At 34.6% G+C, this 15,376-nt stretch overlaps 2 protein-coding genes across 2 annotated transcripts in view; both read left to right on the top strand.

The window, feature by feature from the left end:
* Positions 1 to 15,376, top strand: part of LOC140329769 (IgGFc-binding protein-like) — a gene marked incomplete in the record, with an annotated part of 72,987 nt that overhangs the window by 26,734 nt on the left and 30,877 nt on the right. Inside the window, 8 exon segments of the mRNA XM_072410160.1 lie at positions 6,036 to 6,119; positions 6,260 to 6,304; positions 7,319 to 7,609; positions 12,628 to 12,684; positions 13,003 to 13,244; positions 13,579 to 13,862; positions 13,955 to 14,232; positions 15,110 to 15,373. Of these exon segments, the coding sequence (XP_072266261.1) occupies positions 6,036 to 6,119; positions 6,260 to 6,304; positions 7,319 to 7,609; positions 12,628 to 12,684; positions 13,003 to 13,244; positions 13,579 to 13,862; positions 13,955 to 14,232; positions 15,110 to 15,373 (1,545 nt within the window).
* LOC140328641 (uncharacterized) lies at positions 8,924 to 12,306 on the top strand. Its single transcript, XM_072408409.1, has 2 exons — positions 8,924 to 9,008; positions 10,283 to 12,306. The coding sequence occupies exons 1-2, from the start codon at positions 8,924 to 8,926 to the stop codon at positions 12,304 to 12,306; spliced, it is 2,109 nt and encodes a 702-aa protein (XP_072264510.1).

The raw sequence follows: 15,376 nt of genomic DNA, 5'->3' as shown, positions 1-15,376 counted from the left end.
CATGGATGTCTAACTGATTTCTGAAACTCAACCTGGATTAAACAGAACTCATCATCACCCCCCCCCCCAAATTCCAAATTTCTCCCTGACATTTATCTTACTGTTAACAACACTGTTATTCGTCCCTCCCCTCAGGCACATTGTCTTGGCGTCACCTTTGATTCTGCCCTCTCATTTACCCCCCATATTCAGAACATTTCTGGGTCCTGTCACTTTCACCTACGCAACATCTCCAAAATCTGCCCCTACTTGTCCCCAGAGACCACAAAATTCCTTGTACACACTCTTATCATCTCTCTTCTGGACTACTGTAACATCCTCCTCTCTGGTATTCCACTAACCCGACTCTCTCCTTTACAATCTATTATGAATGCTTTAGCCAGTCACATCCATCCTTCCCACTGCTCCTCTTCCGCTGCATCTCTTTGCAGTTCTCTTCACTGGCTTACATTTTCGTTTAAATTCAAATTCAAGCTCCTGTGCTTTGCCTTCAAATCCCTACACAGTTCTTGTCCCACTTACATTTCTGACCTGGTAAAAAAATACTCCACCAGTCGCTCTCTCCACTCCTCCGATGACTCACAACTGATTTCCTCACTCATAACCTCATCACACGAACGGCTAAAAGACTTTTCTAGAGCTGCCTCAATTCTCTGGAACGGTCTTCCCTGTCCTTTTCAGCTTGCTCCTATGTTCTGCTCAGTTAAAAGAGCACTCAAAACCCATTTTTTCAAACTTGCCTACCCATCTGCTTCTGTCTTTTGAAACCGTCACTTCTCTTCTATTGTGTGTTAATTCCCCCACCTACTAGAGTGTCATGTTGGGACTTTACTGGTTTTGTGTATTGTTTAAATATTTGTAATGTTTAGTAAATTATTTTAAGTTGTGTAACTTTTGCTGGTGTCAAGTCATAGTTTATTGTTTGTTTTGTTCCAAAAACAATACCTATTTTGCCATAAGTAGGTTTTCGTCCATACACTTTTAACAAGAAACAAATAAATATTTATTAAATTATGAAGTTAGTTAAGTATTTAATTAAATGTAATTGCTGATTTTGTTTTTGTATTTGTAGGTTCAACTGCGTCTTCAACTACAACTACCACCTCTACCACCACTACTCCTACTATCATCCCATCTTCTACTACAACTTCCACTCCAACATCTACTACTTCAACTTCTACTCAAACCCCTGCTATTTCTACTTCCTCTTCAGCCTCTACTACTTCTGAGTCTACTTCAGGCCCTACTTCCACTCTAACATCTACTACTACTACTTTCACTCTAGGTTCTACTACTGCTTCTTCTACCATTTCCACTTCCTCAAGCCCAACAACAGTGGTTACCCCACAGGCAACTTCTTTAGGTAAATATGAATCTAATGTTAATAAATATGTATATTAAATATATTTATTTAGGTAATATATGTAGTGAAACCTTAACCCAAAATTTGCATTGACACATTATCATGCAATGTATCTAGGTAATATATGTAGTGAAACCTTAACCCAAAATTTGCATTGACACATTATCATGCAATGTATCTTAATGAAAGTCATGCAAATATGATTTTTAATATTTATATGTTTGATACTAGGGATGAGCAAGCTAGATTTTTGTACTTGATCTCACGGCGAATTCGGCCGTTCTCGCTTACCGAAATTGTAAGCTAGAATGGCCGATGTAAATTCGCCAATCGAGATTTAATTTTCCTTTAAAAAAATTAAAACATTTTCTGATAAAAAAAAAAAAAAAAAGGCCCCCTGGCTCTGCTGGCACTAGAGGTTAATTATGAATGAACGCAGCACTGGGAATCCCCCTGTAATGATTTCCTGGAACTTCCGATGGTTCCACAAAATCGGTTTGCCGAAATTTCGCAGACCCATCGAAAGTTCAGAGGCATTCTCGCTCACCCCTATTCGATACTATAGCCCTGATTTATTAAAGCTCTCCAAGGCTGGAGAGAATACACTTTCACCAGCGAAGCTGGGGTGATCCAACAAACCTGGTGAAAGTATATTCTCTCCAGCCTTGGACAGCTTTAAGAAATCAGGGCCTATAGATCTGTGTTTCTCAACCAGGGTTCATTGGAACCTTGGGTTTCCTTCAAAGTTTGCTAGGGGTTCCTTGAAGAAGGGATCTGACAATTTCTCCACTGTCTAGTTATGTAGGAGGCATTCCGCTATGGTAAAAAGGTAGAGAAAAGTTGTTATTGATTGTTGCACAGAAGGGGTTTAGTATTATAGTATTATATAATATTAATATTTTTTAGTAATTAACTTACTGATGCAAAATACTTATTTGAACACATGTTAAAAGTATAGGTGGTACAGTGAACTTATGTTGTCCCAGCTATTATATATACAAATGTATTTACCCTACATACTTACAAATACACAAGGGCAAAAAATACCATAATTTTTCCTAAAAGTTTTCTAGATTTTACTTTCTTCCACATAGGATGGAGAAGAACAATGTGAATAAAACACATTTTTACAACTGTATTGTTGTTTGAATTGTTTATATTTTTGTACTGGGTTACATTAATATTACAAAAGGTACTATAATAGTATGTAGATAGATGTAAAATACATGACATACCATTTTTTAATTACATGGAAAAGTATTAAGCATTGCATTTCCCAGATGCCTATTTACCATTATAGTTTAGACAAGGTTTAGTTTATGTTTACATAATTTATACAAAAGTGCACATTAGAAGCTTCCAAAAGACTCGATATTTTTAGCTTATTTGGGCTTATAAAAAAGAAAACATGGAGAACACCTATCACCTATCAGGAAAATTTCAGTTTTAGTTTTTTCAGTTAATCGCAGTTTATAAGAATATAACGACAGGAGTTTTGATCCTTGCCTACTCTAGCCAAAAGGTTTTTTACTTGGCATACAATTTAAGATCATTGTATATTTTTAAGTCGTAATAAAATTGTTAAGTTATTAATATTTCTATGAGAGACCAAATTTACAATAACTTCATTGTTTCAAAGCTAAGCATCCAAACATGGTACTGTCACCTGGATTTGCCCAGTGAAAATAAAAGTTTCTGGAACAACAAGTTTTTTAAAAAATGCTAAAAAAGTGTGTAGTTTTTGTGTAAAATATAAAAGTATAGGTTTAGTCAGGAGAAGCACTTTAAATCTGCACCGCTCAGCTTTGATAAAAGGCAGATTATTGCAGAAGGGACATTGCCTGTTTCTTTCTTCAATACTGACCAACCTGATCTTTAGTTCTACTTTAAAGTCAATTGCCATTTTTTAAAGATAATTACAAAATCCTTGAACATAGTATTGTGACTAAAACACCTGTGGGAAGAAGGTCAGGTGGATCTGTGGAAACATAAATCCTTAAATCACAGAATCAAGAGAAAACATCTTTATGAAAAAATGTAAAGCTTTCCATTTTTTCACTTGTGATATAATCCCACAGTCTCCAAACCCCATAGTTTAATTACAATTTTTTGCAAACAAAAAAGATCAGATCTGTTAATTTGATTGATACTAACAGGGCAAGATTTCAAATTTTTGATCATAAATTATAGCCCAGTACATTTGTTCTTATTCATGTGTGGGTGAAAGGAAGGGGCTTTAAATAATTTTTGGTTTAAAAAAGTGATCTGCACTGTAGTCTCAAAGCCAACAGGTAAATTACTGAAATAGCTGCAGTGCTCTTACAGATCATGTATAATTATCACTGCATGGTTACATGCTCACAGTAGTGACATAAGATAACATTTGTTTATTTTAATTAAAAATTAAAATATAGATACTAATCATTTCTTGTTTTCTACATAATTTTATCAGATTTTCTATGTTTTTGTGTATAAACATGTAATTTACAGCCACATAATAATAAATTTACTCATGACAGAACTCCAGCTATCCTCTAACATTTTATAATCATCCTTTAAAAATGAGACGTTAAGGGAACTTTCCACATTTCACTAAATAATTTCAGTGTAAATTGGGCCTAAATGCTAAAGCACAAGCTAGCTACATTTCACCCTCGTGAAATATGTATCATCCACAGATCTAGGCCTGCACAGATCATTTGGAGAATATGTGCCCTATGGGCATGGCAACATAGAGTTAGTAACTACAACTGGCACTTGTCATGTGGGCAAATGATTAAAAAAAGAGTGCCAGGTCAATCTCACAAATGAGTAAAGAAACAGTTATCTGGTACCCTACTTGGATTTATACATTCAACACTTTTTAGGAGTCTGAAGCCCTTGGAAAGACGTATTCTTCATTGTTATATAGTAATCGTACCAGGAAGAACTATTGCCTAGTCAATTTTAAATATAAAACCATTCAGTATAATACAAAAAAAATTGTAATGTTGGGATTTTACTGGTTTTGTGTATTATTTAAATATTTAAATATTTGTAATGTTCAGTAAATTATTTTAAGTTGTGTAACTTTTGCTGGTGTTAAGTAGTAGTTTATTCTTTGTTTTGTTCTAAAACAATACCTATTTTGCCATAAGTAGATGTTCATCCATACACTTTTAACAAGAAACAAATAAATATTTAGTAAATTATATAGTTAGTTAAGTATTTGTTTATATGTAATTGCTGATTTTGTTTTTGTATTTGTAGGTTCAACTGTGTCATCAACGACAACTACCACCTCTACCACCACTACTCCTACTATCATTCCTTCTTCTACTATAACTTCCACTCCAACATCTACTACTTCAACGTCTACTCAAACCCCTGCTATTTCTACTTCCTCTTCAATCTCCCCTACTTCTGATTCTACTTCAGGTCCTACTTCCACTCTAACATCTACTACTACTACTTTCACTCCAGTTCCTAGTACTGCTTCTTCTACCATTTCCACTTCCGCAAGCCCAACAACAGTGGTTACCCTACAGGCAACTTCATCAGGTAAATATGAATCTGATGTTAGTAATTATGTGTAATAAATGTATTTATTTAGGTAGTATATGTAGTGAAACCTTAACCTAAAATTTGCATTGACACACTATCATGCAATGTATCTTAATGAAAGTCATTAAAATATAATTTTTAATATCTATAAGTTTGATGCTATAGATCCGTGTTTCTCAACCATGAGAAATATGTATCATCCACAGATCTAGACCCGTGCAGAGCATTTGGAGAATATGTGCCCTATGGTTATGGCAGCATAGAGTTGGGTAACTACAACTGGCTCCTGTAATGCGGGCAAATGATTAAAAAAGAGTGCCAGGCCAATCTCATAAATGAGTCTAGAAACAATAAGTTTGTTATCCTACTTATATATCTACATTCAATAGTTTTTAGGCGTCAGAAGCCCATCCCTGGGGCTTAAAGAAAATTATGGAAAGACATATTCTTCATTGTTATATAGTAATCGTACCAGGAAGTACTATTGCCTAGTAATTTTTAAATATGAAACCATTCAGTACAATAGAAAAAAAAGTGTCATGTTGGGACTTTACTGGTTTTGTGTATTGTTTAAATATTTGTAATGTTTAGTAAATTATTTTAAGTTGTGTAACTTTTGCTGGTGTCAATTGATCATAAATTATAGCCCAGTACATTTGTTCTTATTCATGTGTGGGTGAAAGGAAGGGGCTTTAAATAATTTTTGGTTTAAAAAAGTGATCTGTTGCCGTTATCTTACAGCCATGAGCATGATCTATCTAAATCTAAAGGAAGCTTGTGTACACCCTTGTATTGCCATGAGGTTTAGGCTATGCAATTTGCAGTGAAAGGGTTAAAGTGAAACTATGGGTAAGACAAGCATATGTAATTAGGCTATTCCCATGTAAAAATATATACCTATAATCATAGGTATACAGCAATGTGCAGTGTTTATATAGTTGCCTGAGCTTTATATTTATTGCTTGTTTTCATCAATAAAATATCTGTAAAACAACATACCACAATATCATCCATAAATTTAATTTGTGTTTGCACCCCCAATACAGATGTATGTCGTCTAGACTGTTCTTTTGATGTGAACTTGTGTAATTGGAAACAATCAACAAATGATAACATGGACTGGATACGCTGGAAATTGAAGGTTATAGAGGAGAGGATTTCCGCAGTGATATTGCAATAGATGATATTTCCCTTGTCAAAGGATATTGTACTGGTTAGTTAAGTTGTTCATCTTTTATTGATTGCTCATTTTGTTCTTTTCTAGCATTAAAATAATGGCTTTACTTTTTATATGTTTTAATTTGATATTGTGCTGTTTAACAACTACGCTGACATGACATATTTGTTTTTTAGAAGCAACCACCACCACCACCACCACTGTAGTCTCAAAGCCAACAGGTAAATTACTGAAATAGCTGCAGTGCTCCTATAGATTATGTATAATTATCACTGCATGGTTACATGCTCACAGTAGTGACATAAGATAACATTTGTTTATTTTAATTAGAAATTAAAGAATGGATACTTATCATTTCTTGTTTTCTACATAATTTTATCAGTAGTTGGAAGCTTTAGATGAAGATTTTCTATGTTTTTGTGTATAAACATGAAATTTACAGCAAAATAATGTTTGTCACATAATAATAAATTCACTCATGACAGAAATCCAGCTATGCTCCAGCATTTTATAATTACTCTATAATATTATGAAGTTAAGGGAACTTTCCACATTTCACCAAATCATTTCAGTGTATATTTGGCCTAAATGCTAAAACACAAGCTAGCTGTTTATGACCCTCTGTGAAATATGTATCATCCACATATCAGGTCCTGCACAGAGTATTTGGAGAATATGTGCCCTATGGTCATGGCATAGAGTTGGGTAACTCCAACTGGCTCTTGTCATGTGGACAAATGGTTATAAAAGAATGCCAGGCCAATCTCATAAGTGAGTCTAGAAACAATAAATTTGTTATCCTACTTGGATATATACATTGAACACTTTTTTAGGAGTCCAAAGCCCATCCTTAGGGCTTAAAGAAATGGAAAGACATATTCTTCATTGTTATATAGTAATAGTACCGGGAAGTACTATTGCCCAATAATTCCTAAATATGAAACCATCCAGTACAGGAGAAAAAAAATTGTCATGTTCGGACTTTACTGGTTTTGTGTATGGTTAAAACATTTGTGATGTTCAGTAAACTATTTTTTGTTGTGCAACTTTTGCTGGTGTCAAGCAGAAGTTTATTCTTTGTTTCGTTCTTAAAAAAAAAATACCTATTTTGCCAGAAGTTGGTGTTCATCCATATACTTTTAACAAGAAACAAATACATATTTAGTACATAATTTTGTTAGTTATGTTTGTATGGTATGTATGGTCATATGTTATGACTAAATTTGTATTTTTAGGTTCAACCGTGTCATCAACGACAACTACCACCTCTACCACCACTACTCCTACTATCATCCCATCTTCTACTATAACTTCCACTCCAACATCAACTACTTCAACTTCTACTCCAACCCATGGTATTTCTACTTCCTCTTCAGCCTCTACTACTTCTGAGTCTACTTCAGGCCCTACTTCCACTCTAACATCTACTACTACTACTTTTACTCCAGTTTCTACTACTGCTTCTTCTACCATTTCCACTTCCTCAAGCCCAACAACAGTGGTTACCCCACAGGCAACTTCATCAGGTAAATATGAATCTGATGTTAGTAAAAATATGTATTAAATGTATTTATTTAGGTAATATATGTAGTGAAACCTTAACCCAAAATTTGCATTGACACATTATTATGCAATGTATCTTAATGAAAGTCATGCAAATATGATTTTTAGTATCGATCGGTTTGATACTATAGATCTGTGTTTCTCAACTAGGGTTCTGTGGAACCCTAGGTTTCTTGATTGCTAGGGGTTCCTTGAAGAAGGGATCTGACAATCTCGCCACTGTCAAGTTATGGTAAAAACGTAGAGAAAAGTTGTTATTGATAGTTGCACAGAAAGGATTTACATTCACAATAGTATTATTCTTTAGTAATGAACTTACAGATGCAAAATCCCTATTTTAACACATGTTAAGTGTTAAGTATAAGTGGTACATTGAACTTATGCTCGACCATTTTTTATATATATAAATGTATTGTGTATTAATATAAATTTATATATACAAATGTATATATAAATGTACCTCACATACTTACAGCAAAAACACAAGGGCAAAAAAATAACATAATTTTTCTTACAAATTTACTAGATCCTACTTTCTCCCACATAGGCTTTTTATATTAAAAGTAAAATATGTTAAAAAGTAGTTTAAACGTGAAAACACCATTAAGCTACTGTGTCTGAAGCATATTTAATTGCTTGTCTTTTTGTTTTATCTGGGCTGTATATATAAAATATTGGGCCTTTTTTTTCAAGCATGAGACCATGGAAAACTGCCTTTCTTTAATGTTATGCCAACTCCTATTTTATTTTGCATGAGTGTACAATGACATACAAAATGTGTAAAAATTATATTAATTTATATCTTCGGATGTATGTATACCTGTCCTGCATGTTGTTAATTTTCTTTAAGTTAAATAATTTGCCATTAATCCAATATTATTAAAATTAATTATGACTACAATTTGGATACATAATATTCTTACTAGTAGATATTTTGGTGTATATAGCAATTAGATACTGAATAAATAAATCACAGAAAAATATATTTGTGATGACCTACAATGCAATGTATATGTCACAAGCAATTCCAATAAGCAACATCACAAGAAATAAATCTTGATAAAAACAACACTCAAACAATAACATAGTGTAAATAGCATTTGTTTGTCTTGACTAGAGTAAGCAAGGGTATAGACCTTTTGCTGTCTATATCTCTGTCTATACCTCAAAGATTATCCATTGCTTGCTAATATGGCGATAATGGTCACCAAGACAAATGGAGAGCACAACTGCTGCTAGCACTAGAGGAGGGACAGACAGCAATAAAAGTGACAAGTATGTTACCCTTGCCATATGCTACAACTACCATTTCAAATATAATTTCTGCATATAGACATTCATACCACTACTGGAATCTTAAAGGTAGATTACTCACACCTACTTCTACATACCAGTTTCTCATACTATCACTATCATCTGACACTTACATATTTCACAAACACCTTCACAGGCTCTTTACAGTCCTGTATTGTTGCTATTGCTCAGTCTGCCATGATACGATACATGTTTATTCAATTATGCATGTTAATAGTTGCTAGTCTATATAATATTGCATGAAAATATTTTAATTTCAGAATTCATAGTTGCATTCCTATTACATGCAGAACTTTAATTAAATAATTTTGCATAGTTCAACTTATAAACTTGCCACTTGCTGTGTTTTGTAATTTTTGTATTCTATGTTTTACTTGTGTCTAATTGACGATGATCTAATGACTAAGTTACTTGATGGTTATTTTTTCAACAACACAGGTGCTACTCTAACTGCAACAATCCATACTGGCAAACATTGACCCAAAAGCAGAATTCCTTAGCAACCAATCAGAAATCCTATTCAAGCAGTTAAATTACACTGTAGTAAACAAGGTAGTATTTGGTTGCTATAGGCAATTGCATATCATTGGTTTTGTGCTAGCATTTTTAAATTAGAGCATAATAAATAAATAAATGTATTTATTCTATTGCCGTGGAAAGATCAGGAAGTAGGTATTCTAAAAAGGTTTTAGATTCAAACCATTGGTATATTCACCAAGGTTAGAGTCTCCTGTGTAACTAACCATCAACTAATATACTCTTTTTCAATTTTACAGAATTGTATTTTATCTTTTTAAGTAATTATATCAACAGAAATGTTAACAACATGCTTATCAATCAACACCAAACAATGTGAAAACAATGTGAATAAAACACATTTTTACAATTTTATTGTTGTTTGAATTGTTTATATTTTTGTACTGGGTTACATCAATATTACAAAAGGTAGTATAATAGTATTTAGCAAGATACATTTAGAATACATGACATTTTTTAATTACATGGAAAAGTATTAAACATAGCATTCCCCCAGATGCCTATTTACTGGTATAGTTTTGACAAGGCCTTTAGTGTATGTTTACATCTTTTATACAAAAGTGCATATTAGGAGCTTCCCATAGACTTGGTATCTTTAGGTTTATTTAGGCATAAAAAAAAAACAAAAAAAAAATGGAAAGCACCTATCGCTATCTCCAAGTTTTTGGGAAATAATTAGCTTTTGCATGACCACATGATAGATAAATAGATAGATAGATAGATAAAAATATTACACATTTCTCAGATTTTTTGTGTATAAATACATTCTTGATTGATTACAACAGCCTCAAGTACCACAGAATCTTTAGGGACCACCACATCCAAGCAAACAGCTGACATTACCATAGAAGGTTCAACCATCTCAGTGCCAACTACTACAAGTTCAACACCTTTAAGAACAACCACTACTACATCAGGTACAACTACATCCAAGCAAACAGATGGTATAACTTCTGAAAAGACAACCTCAGTGACTACCAGTACAACAGGATCTACAACTTCTAGGATCACAACTCTTTCTTCGACTTCCACAACTGACTCAGAGACAACAGGCACTAGTACTTCAAGCAGCACACCTTTGGAAACTGCCACTACTACATCAGGTACCACTACATCAAAGCAAACAACCGGCATAATTTCAGAAAGTACAACCTCAGTGACTACCAGTACAGCAGGATCTACAACTTCAGGGACCACAACTCCTTCATCAACTTCCACAATTGACTCAATAACAACAGGCACAACCTTAACTAGTACTTCAAGCAGCACACCATTGGGAACAACCACTACTACACGAGGTACAACTACATCCAAGCAAACAGATGGTATCATTTCAGAAAGTACAACCTCAGTGACTACCAGTACAACAAGATCTACAACTTCAGGGACCACAACTCCTTCATCAACTTCCACAGTTGACGCAATAACAACAGGCACAACTTTAACTAGTACTTCAAGCAGCACACCTTTGGGAACAACCACTACCACATCAGGTACCACTACATCAAAGCAAACAACCGGCATAATTTCAGAAAGTACAACCTCAGTGACTACCAGTGCAGCAGGATCTACAACTTCAGGGACCACAACTCCTTCATCAACTTCCACAATTGACCCAATAACAACAGGCACAACTTTAACTAGTACATCAAGCAGCACACCTTTGGGAACAACCACTACTACATCAGGTACCACTACATCAAAGCAAACAGATGGTATCACTTCAGAAAGTACAACCTCAGTGCCTCCCAGAACAACAGAACCTACAACTTCAATTACCACAACTCTTTCTTCAACATCTACAACTGGTTCAACAACAAGCACTGTTTTGACCAGCACAATAACCACTGCCTCAAGTACCACACCTTTGGGAACAGCAGCTACTACTGCTTCAAACCCAACAACTGGTATTACTTCAGAAAGTTCAACAAGATCAACATCTTCATTGCCCACAACATTTGATACTTCAACATCTACAACTGCTTCACCAACAGGAACCATTTTGACCAGTACTTCAAGCACCACAGCATTGGAAACAGCTATTTCTACATCAGGTTCCACCACTTCAAAGGAAACAGCTGGTATTATTTCACAAAGCACAACTATCTCAGAGCCTACTAGTACAACAAAATCAACATCTTCGGGAGTCACTACTTCTTCCACAGCCGCAACTGGATCAACAACAGGAATAAGTGTGACTAGTACCTCCAGCACCACACTTTTAAAATTTACAACAACAACTACTACTCAAGGAACCACCACTTCTGCTGGTATTATTTCAGGAAGCACAACCAATTTAGTGCCTACCAGTACAACAGGATCAACATCTTCAGTGACCACACCAGTACTTACTTCAACTTCCTCAGTAGGTTCAACATCAGACACCATTCCCACTACTACATCAATCACCTCAACATTGGAAACAACTACTACTTCAGGTTCCACCACGTCAAAGCCAACAGCTGGTATTACATCGGAAAGTTCAACCATCTCAGTGCCTACCTATACAACAGGATCATTGTCTTCAGGAACTACAACTCTTTCTTCAGCATCCACAACTGGTTTAACAAGCACTAGTACAACAAGCACAAAAATAACACCTGGGACTTCAGGTAGTTCTACAACTATTACAAATCCAACTACAACATTAGGCAGTTCTGGCACCATAAGTATCACCTCTTCTACACCAACAGTGTTAACTTCTACAACTACTAATACAACCCCGAAAGGTATGTCTAATTTAGCATTAACAGGAAAAACATCTGGTAATAAACAATGTTTTTCTTTGATAATAATGTTCCAAGATTAACAAGAAATACTCAATGTAAATTGTAATTACTGACATGTTAGGGAAGTGTATTGTGCATGCCAAGTATAAAAATACTTTGTATTTAAATAATATACAATCTTTTTTACTGAAAAAAAGGAAAATCACATTTGACCTACCTATGGTAAACTCAGGAGGTTGAACATCTTGAGGTAAATCCAATCAGACTGCACAACCAAAATTATGTTAAGATTTACACTGTCTGTGTAAAGACGAATGGTATAATTGATATTGAATGCCTGTAATTTCCTGAAATTAAAAACAGCAAAAACAAATTATAATTGATAGCATTTGTTTTAACAGGTTCAACTACGACAACAACTACCACGACAACCACACCATTTGTACCACCAGAATCAGGTAGATTCTTTATTTTGTCTGAATTTATTGGTATGATATATCTAAGCTTAGGTGATTCAGGGACTTATTTTAAAGAGCTGAGAGATCCATCATATACTATCCAAGTAACTGACAAAATTTGCCCTAATTTATACCGTTCAGTAAATAGTTTCCCCTTATTGACATTAATTTCTAAAGTTTTTCTTTAAAAAACAAAAAAGTGGAAAAATATATATATTTATTGTTTATAACCACAGTAATCAAAAACAATATGGCTGTCATTCAAAACCATTAAAGAAGTCAATAAATAAAACATCCTTATTTTTTCCTTACGTTAAGGTATGTGTAAAGTAAATGGAGATCCTCATTACTACACCTTCGATAAACAAGTTCACCACTTTATGGGCACTTGCACATACACATTATCTAAACTCTGTGAAGATGATGGCAATCTGACTATCTTCAATGTGGAAGCAGCCAATGAGCACAGAGGAAGCAACACCAGGGTGTCCTACGTCAAGTATGTGAATGTAGATGTTCATGGATACAGAATCACACTGGATCAAAACAGGGTGGTCAAGGTTAGTAAAACACAATAACTATTTGTAGATAGTAAATGTAAAATGTTAAGGGTGGTCATTATTGTTAGCTTTGTTTTACCCCCCATTAATTTGATAGTTACTGTTCCATATTTTTTTCTATGCTTGTGATTGCAGTTGATTTACTTAAATCATTAATTTACCTTTGCCCTTCAAATGTTTGCTTTGAATACCTAATAATGTGCCAGTAAATGTTTATTTTACACACATTATTTACATATCTGAATGCTTAGGTAATTTTTATTTGGGCTTTTCAACATGAATTTTAAATATTGGGGCTTTTAAGTGAAAACTATACACTTGTGTTTTTTTACAGGTGGATGGGCAAAAGCAAACTCTGCCAATTCATCTTGATCCTGAAATTGATGTATTTGTAAGTGGGTCTAATGTTGTGGTGACTACAGGTTTTGGGCTAATAGTAAAGTTTGATGGTAACCACAGAGTACAAGTAACAATTCCAGGTATCTACTCTGGCAAAGTTTGTGGTCTGTGTGGAAACTTTAATGGAAATGCAGCTGATGACTTTCTAAATCCTGATGGTCAACTTGAACCTGACTCAACAAGTCTTGGTAACAGCTGGCAAGTTGACAATGACACAAGGTAAGATTTGTAAATGCATTCTTTTGGTTATACATTGTAAACAGTAATAAACCATGTGTCTAATTTTAAGAACAAACCAACTTGTTTTACAGGTGTACTCCAGGAGTTGATATTCAGCCAAATTGTACTGATGATGAGAAAGATATTATTACCAGCAGTAACTTCTGTGGACTGATAACTGACAAAAATGGCCCATTTAAAGATTGTCACAATGTTATAGACCCCCTGATTTACTTCAATAACTGTGTATACGACTTGTGCGAGATGACACTTAATCCAGACATTCTGTGCAATAGTCTTGAAGCTTATGCAGAGATCTGTCAAGCCAGTGGAGTTATCATTAAACCTTGGAGAAACAACACTTTCTGTGGTAAATATGGTTTCCCAAAAATTTAGATCGTAAAATATCTGACTTTTGGACTATCAATATCTATTGCTAAAAGGTCATCTGTATAGGTAAATTGTTCTACTATAAAGATATTCATGAAACTAGTGATAAAGTATATTATACCATACCCTGAAATAATAAAATATCAGAGAGAGTGTGTCAGGTTTCCAAGACAGTAAACATAAGCATTATAGTACACTTCAATATGGTAGGTTCATGTCCCAGATAAATAAGTACCTCGGATTATGAATTTACAAATATGTTACTGCTTCCCTAATGGCATGTTAAACCTATTTCTTTACCAAGCACACATGGTCAGGTGACAGTATTATCATGCACAAAGCTGGCAATGTATGATTATGAGACTTAAAATGGGTCAAGGAATACAGGCCCCTGCCCTGACTATAGATTGTGGTATCTATATTGTGGTAGGGAAAAGGTAATTAGCATATGTACATACATGGACACTTTAGACAGCCATGTGTTATGTATTTTACATACACTGTAAGTGGATGCCAAAACTTTGGGCCTGATTTAGTAAAGCTTGCCAAGCCTGGAGAGGATACACTTTCATCAGTGAAGATGGGTGATCCAGCAAACCTGTAATGGATTTCCTAAAAGTAATTTGCTATTTGTTAGCAAATTCATTCAAAGTTTGCTGGATCACCCAGCTTCATTGATGAAAGAGTATCCTCTCCAGACTTAGAGAGCTTTAAAAAATTTGGCCCTTTAATTTCAATTTGTTACCTTTGATGTTAAGGTAAATTGGCCTTGTGTACAAATATTTTACCATTGAAGGATACAGATAAACAGTCCAAGTAATATTATAAACTGAATAAGCATTTTTTATCCCCCACAGAACCAAAGTGTCCTCCAAACAGCCATTATGAGCATTGTGGAACTGCCTGCCCAGCTACTTGTGTCAATCCAGGAGCATCCTCTACATGTAATCTACCCTGCTCCGAGTCTTGTATCTGTGATGCTGGATACATCCTTTATGGAACAAAATGTGTTCCAGAAAACATGTGTGGATGTTGGGATGATGATAAACATCATGCTGTTGGCTCTGAATTCTGGACAGATGACACTTGCTCTACAAAATGCAAATGTCCTTCACCTGGAAGTG

The sequence above is a fragment of the Pyxicephalus adspersus genome, chromosome 4 (assembly GCF_032062135.1).
Source record: "Pyxicephalus adspersus chromosome 4, UCB_Pads_2.0, whole genome shotgun sequence".
Taxonomy (NCBI): domain Eukaryota; kingdom Metazoa; phylum Chordata; class Amphibia; order Anura; family Pyxicephalidae; genus Pyxicephalus; species Pyxicephalus adspersus.
Note: the sequence above shows the minus strand (reverse complement) of the source record. Positions and strands in the feature narration are given on the sequence as shown.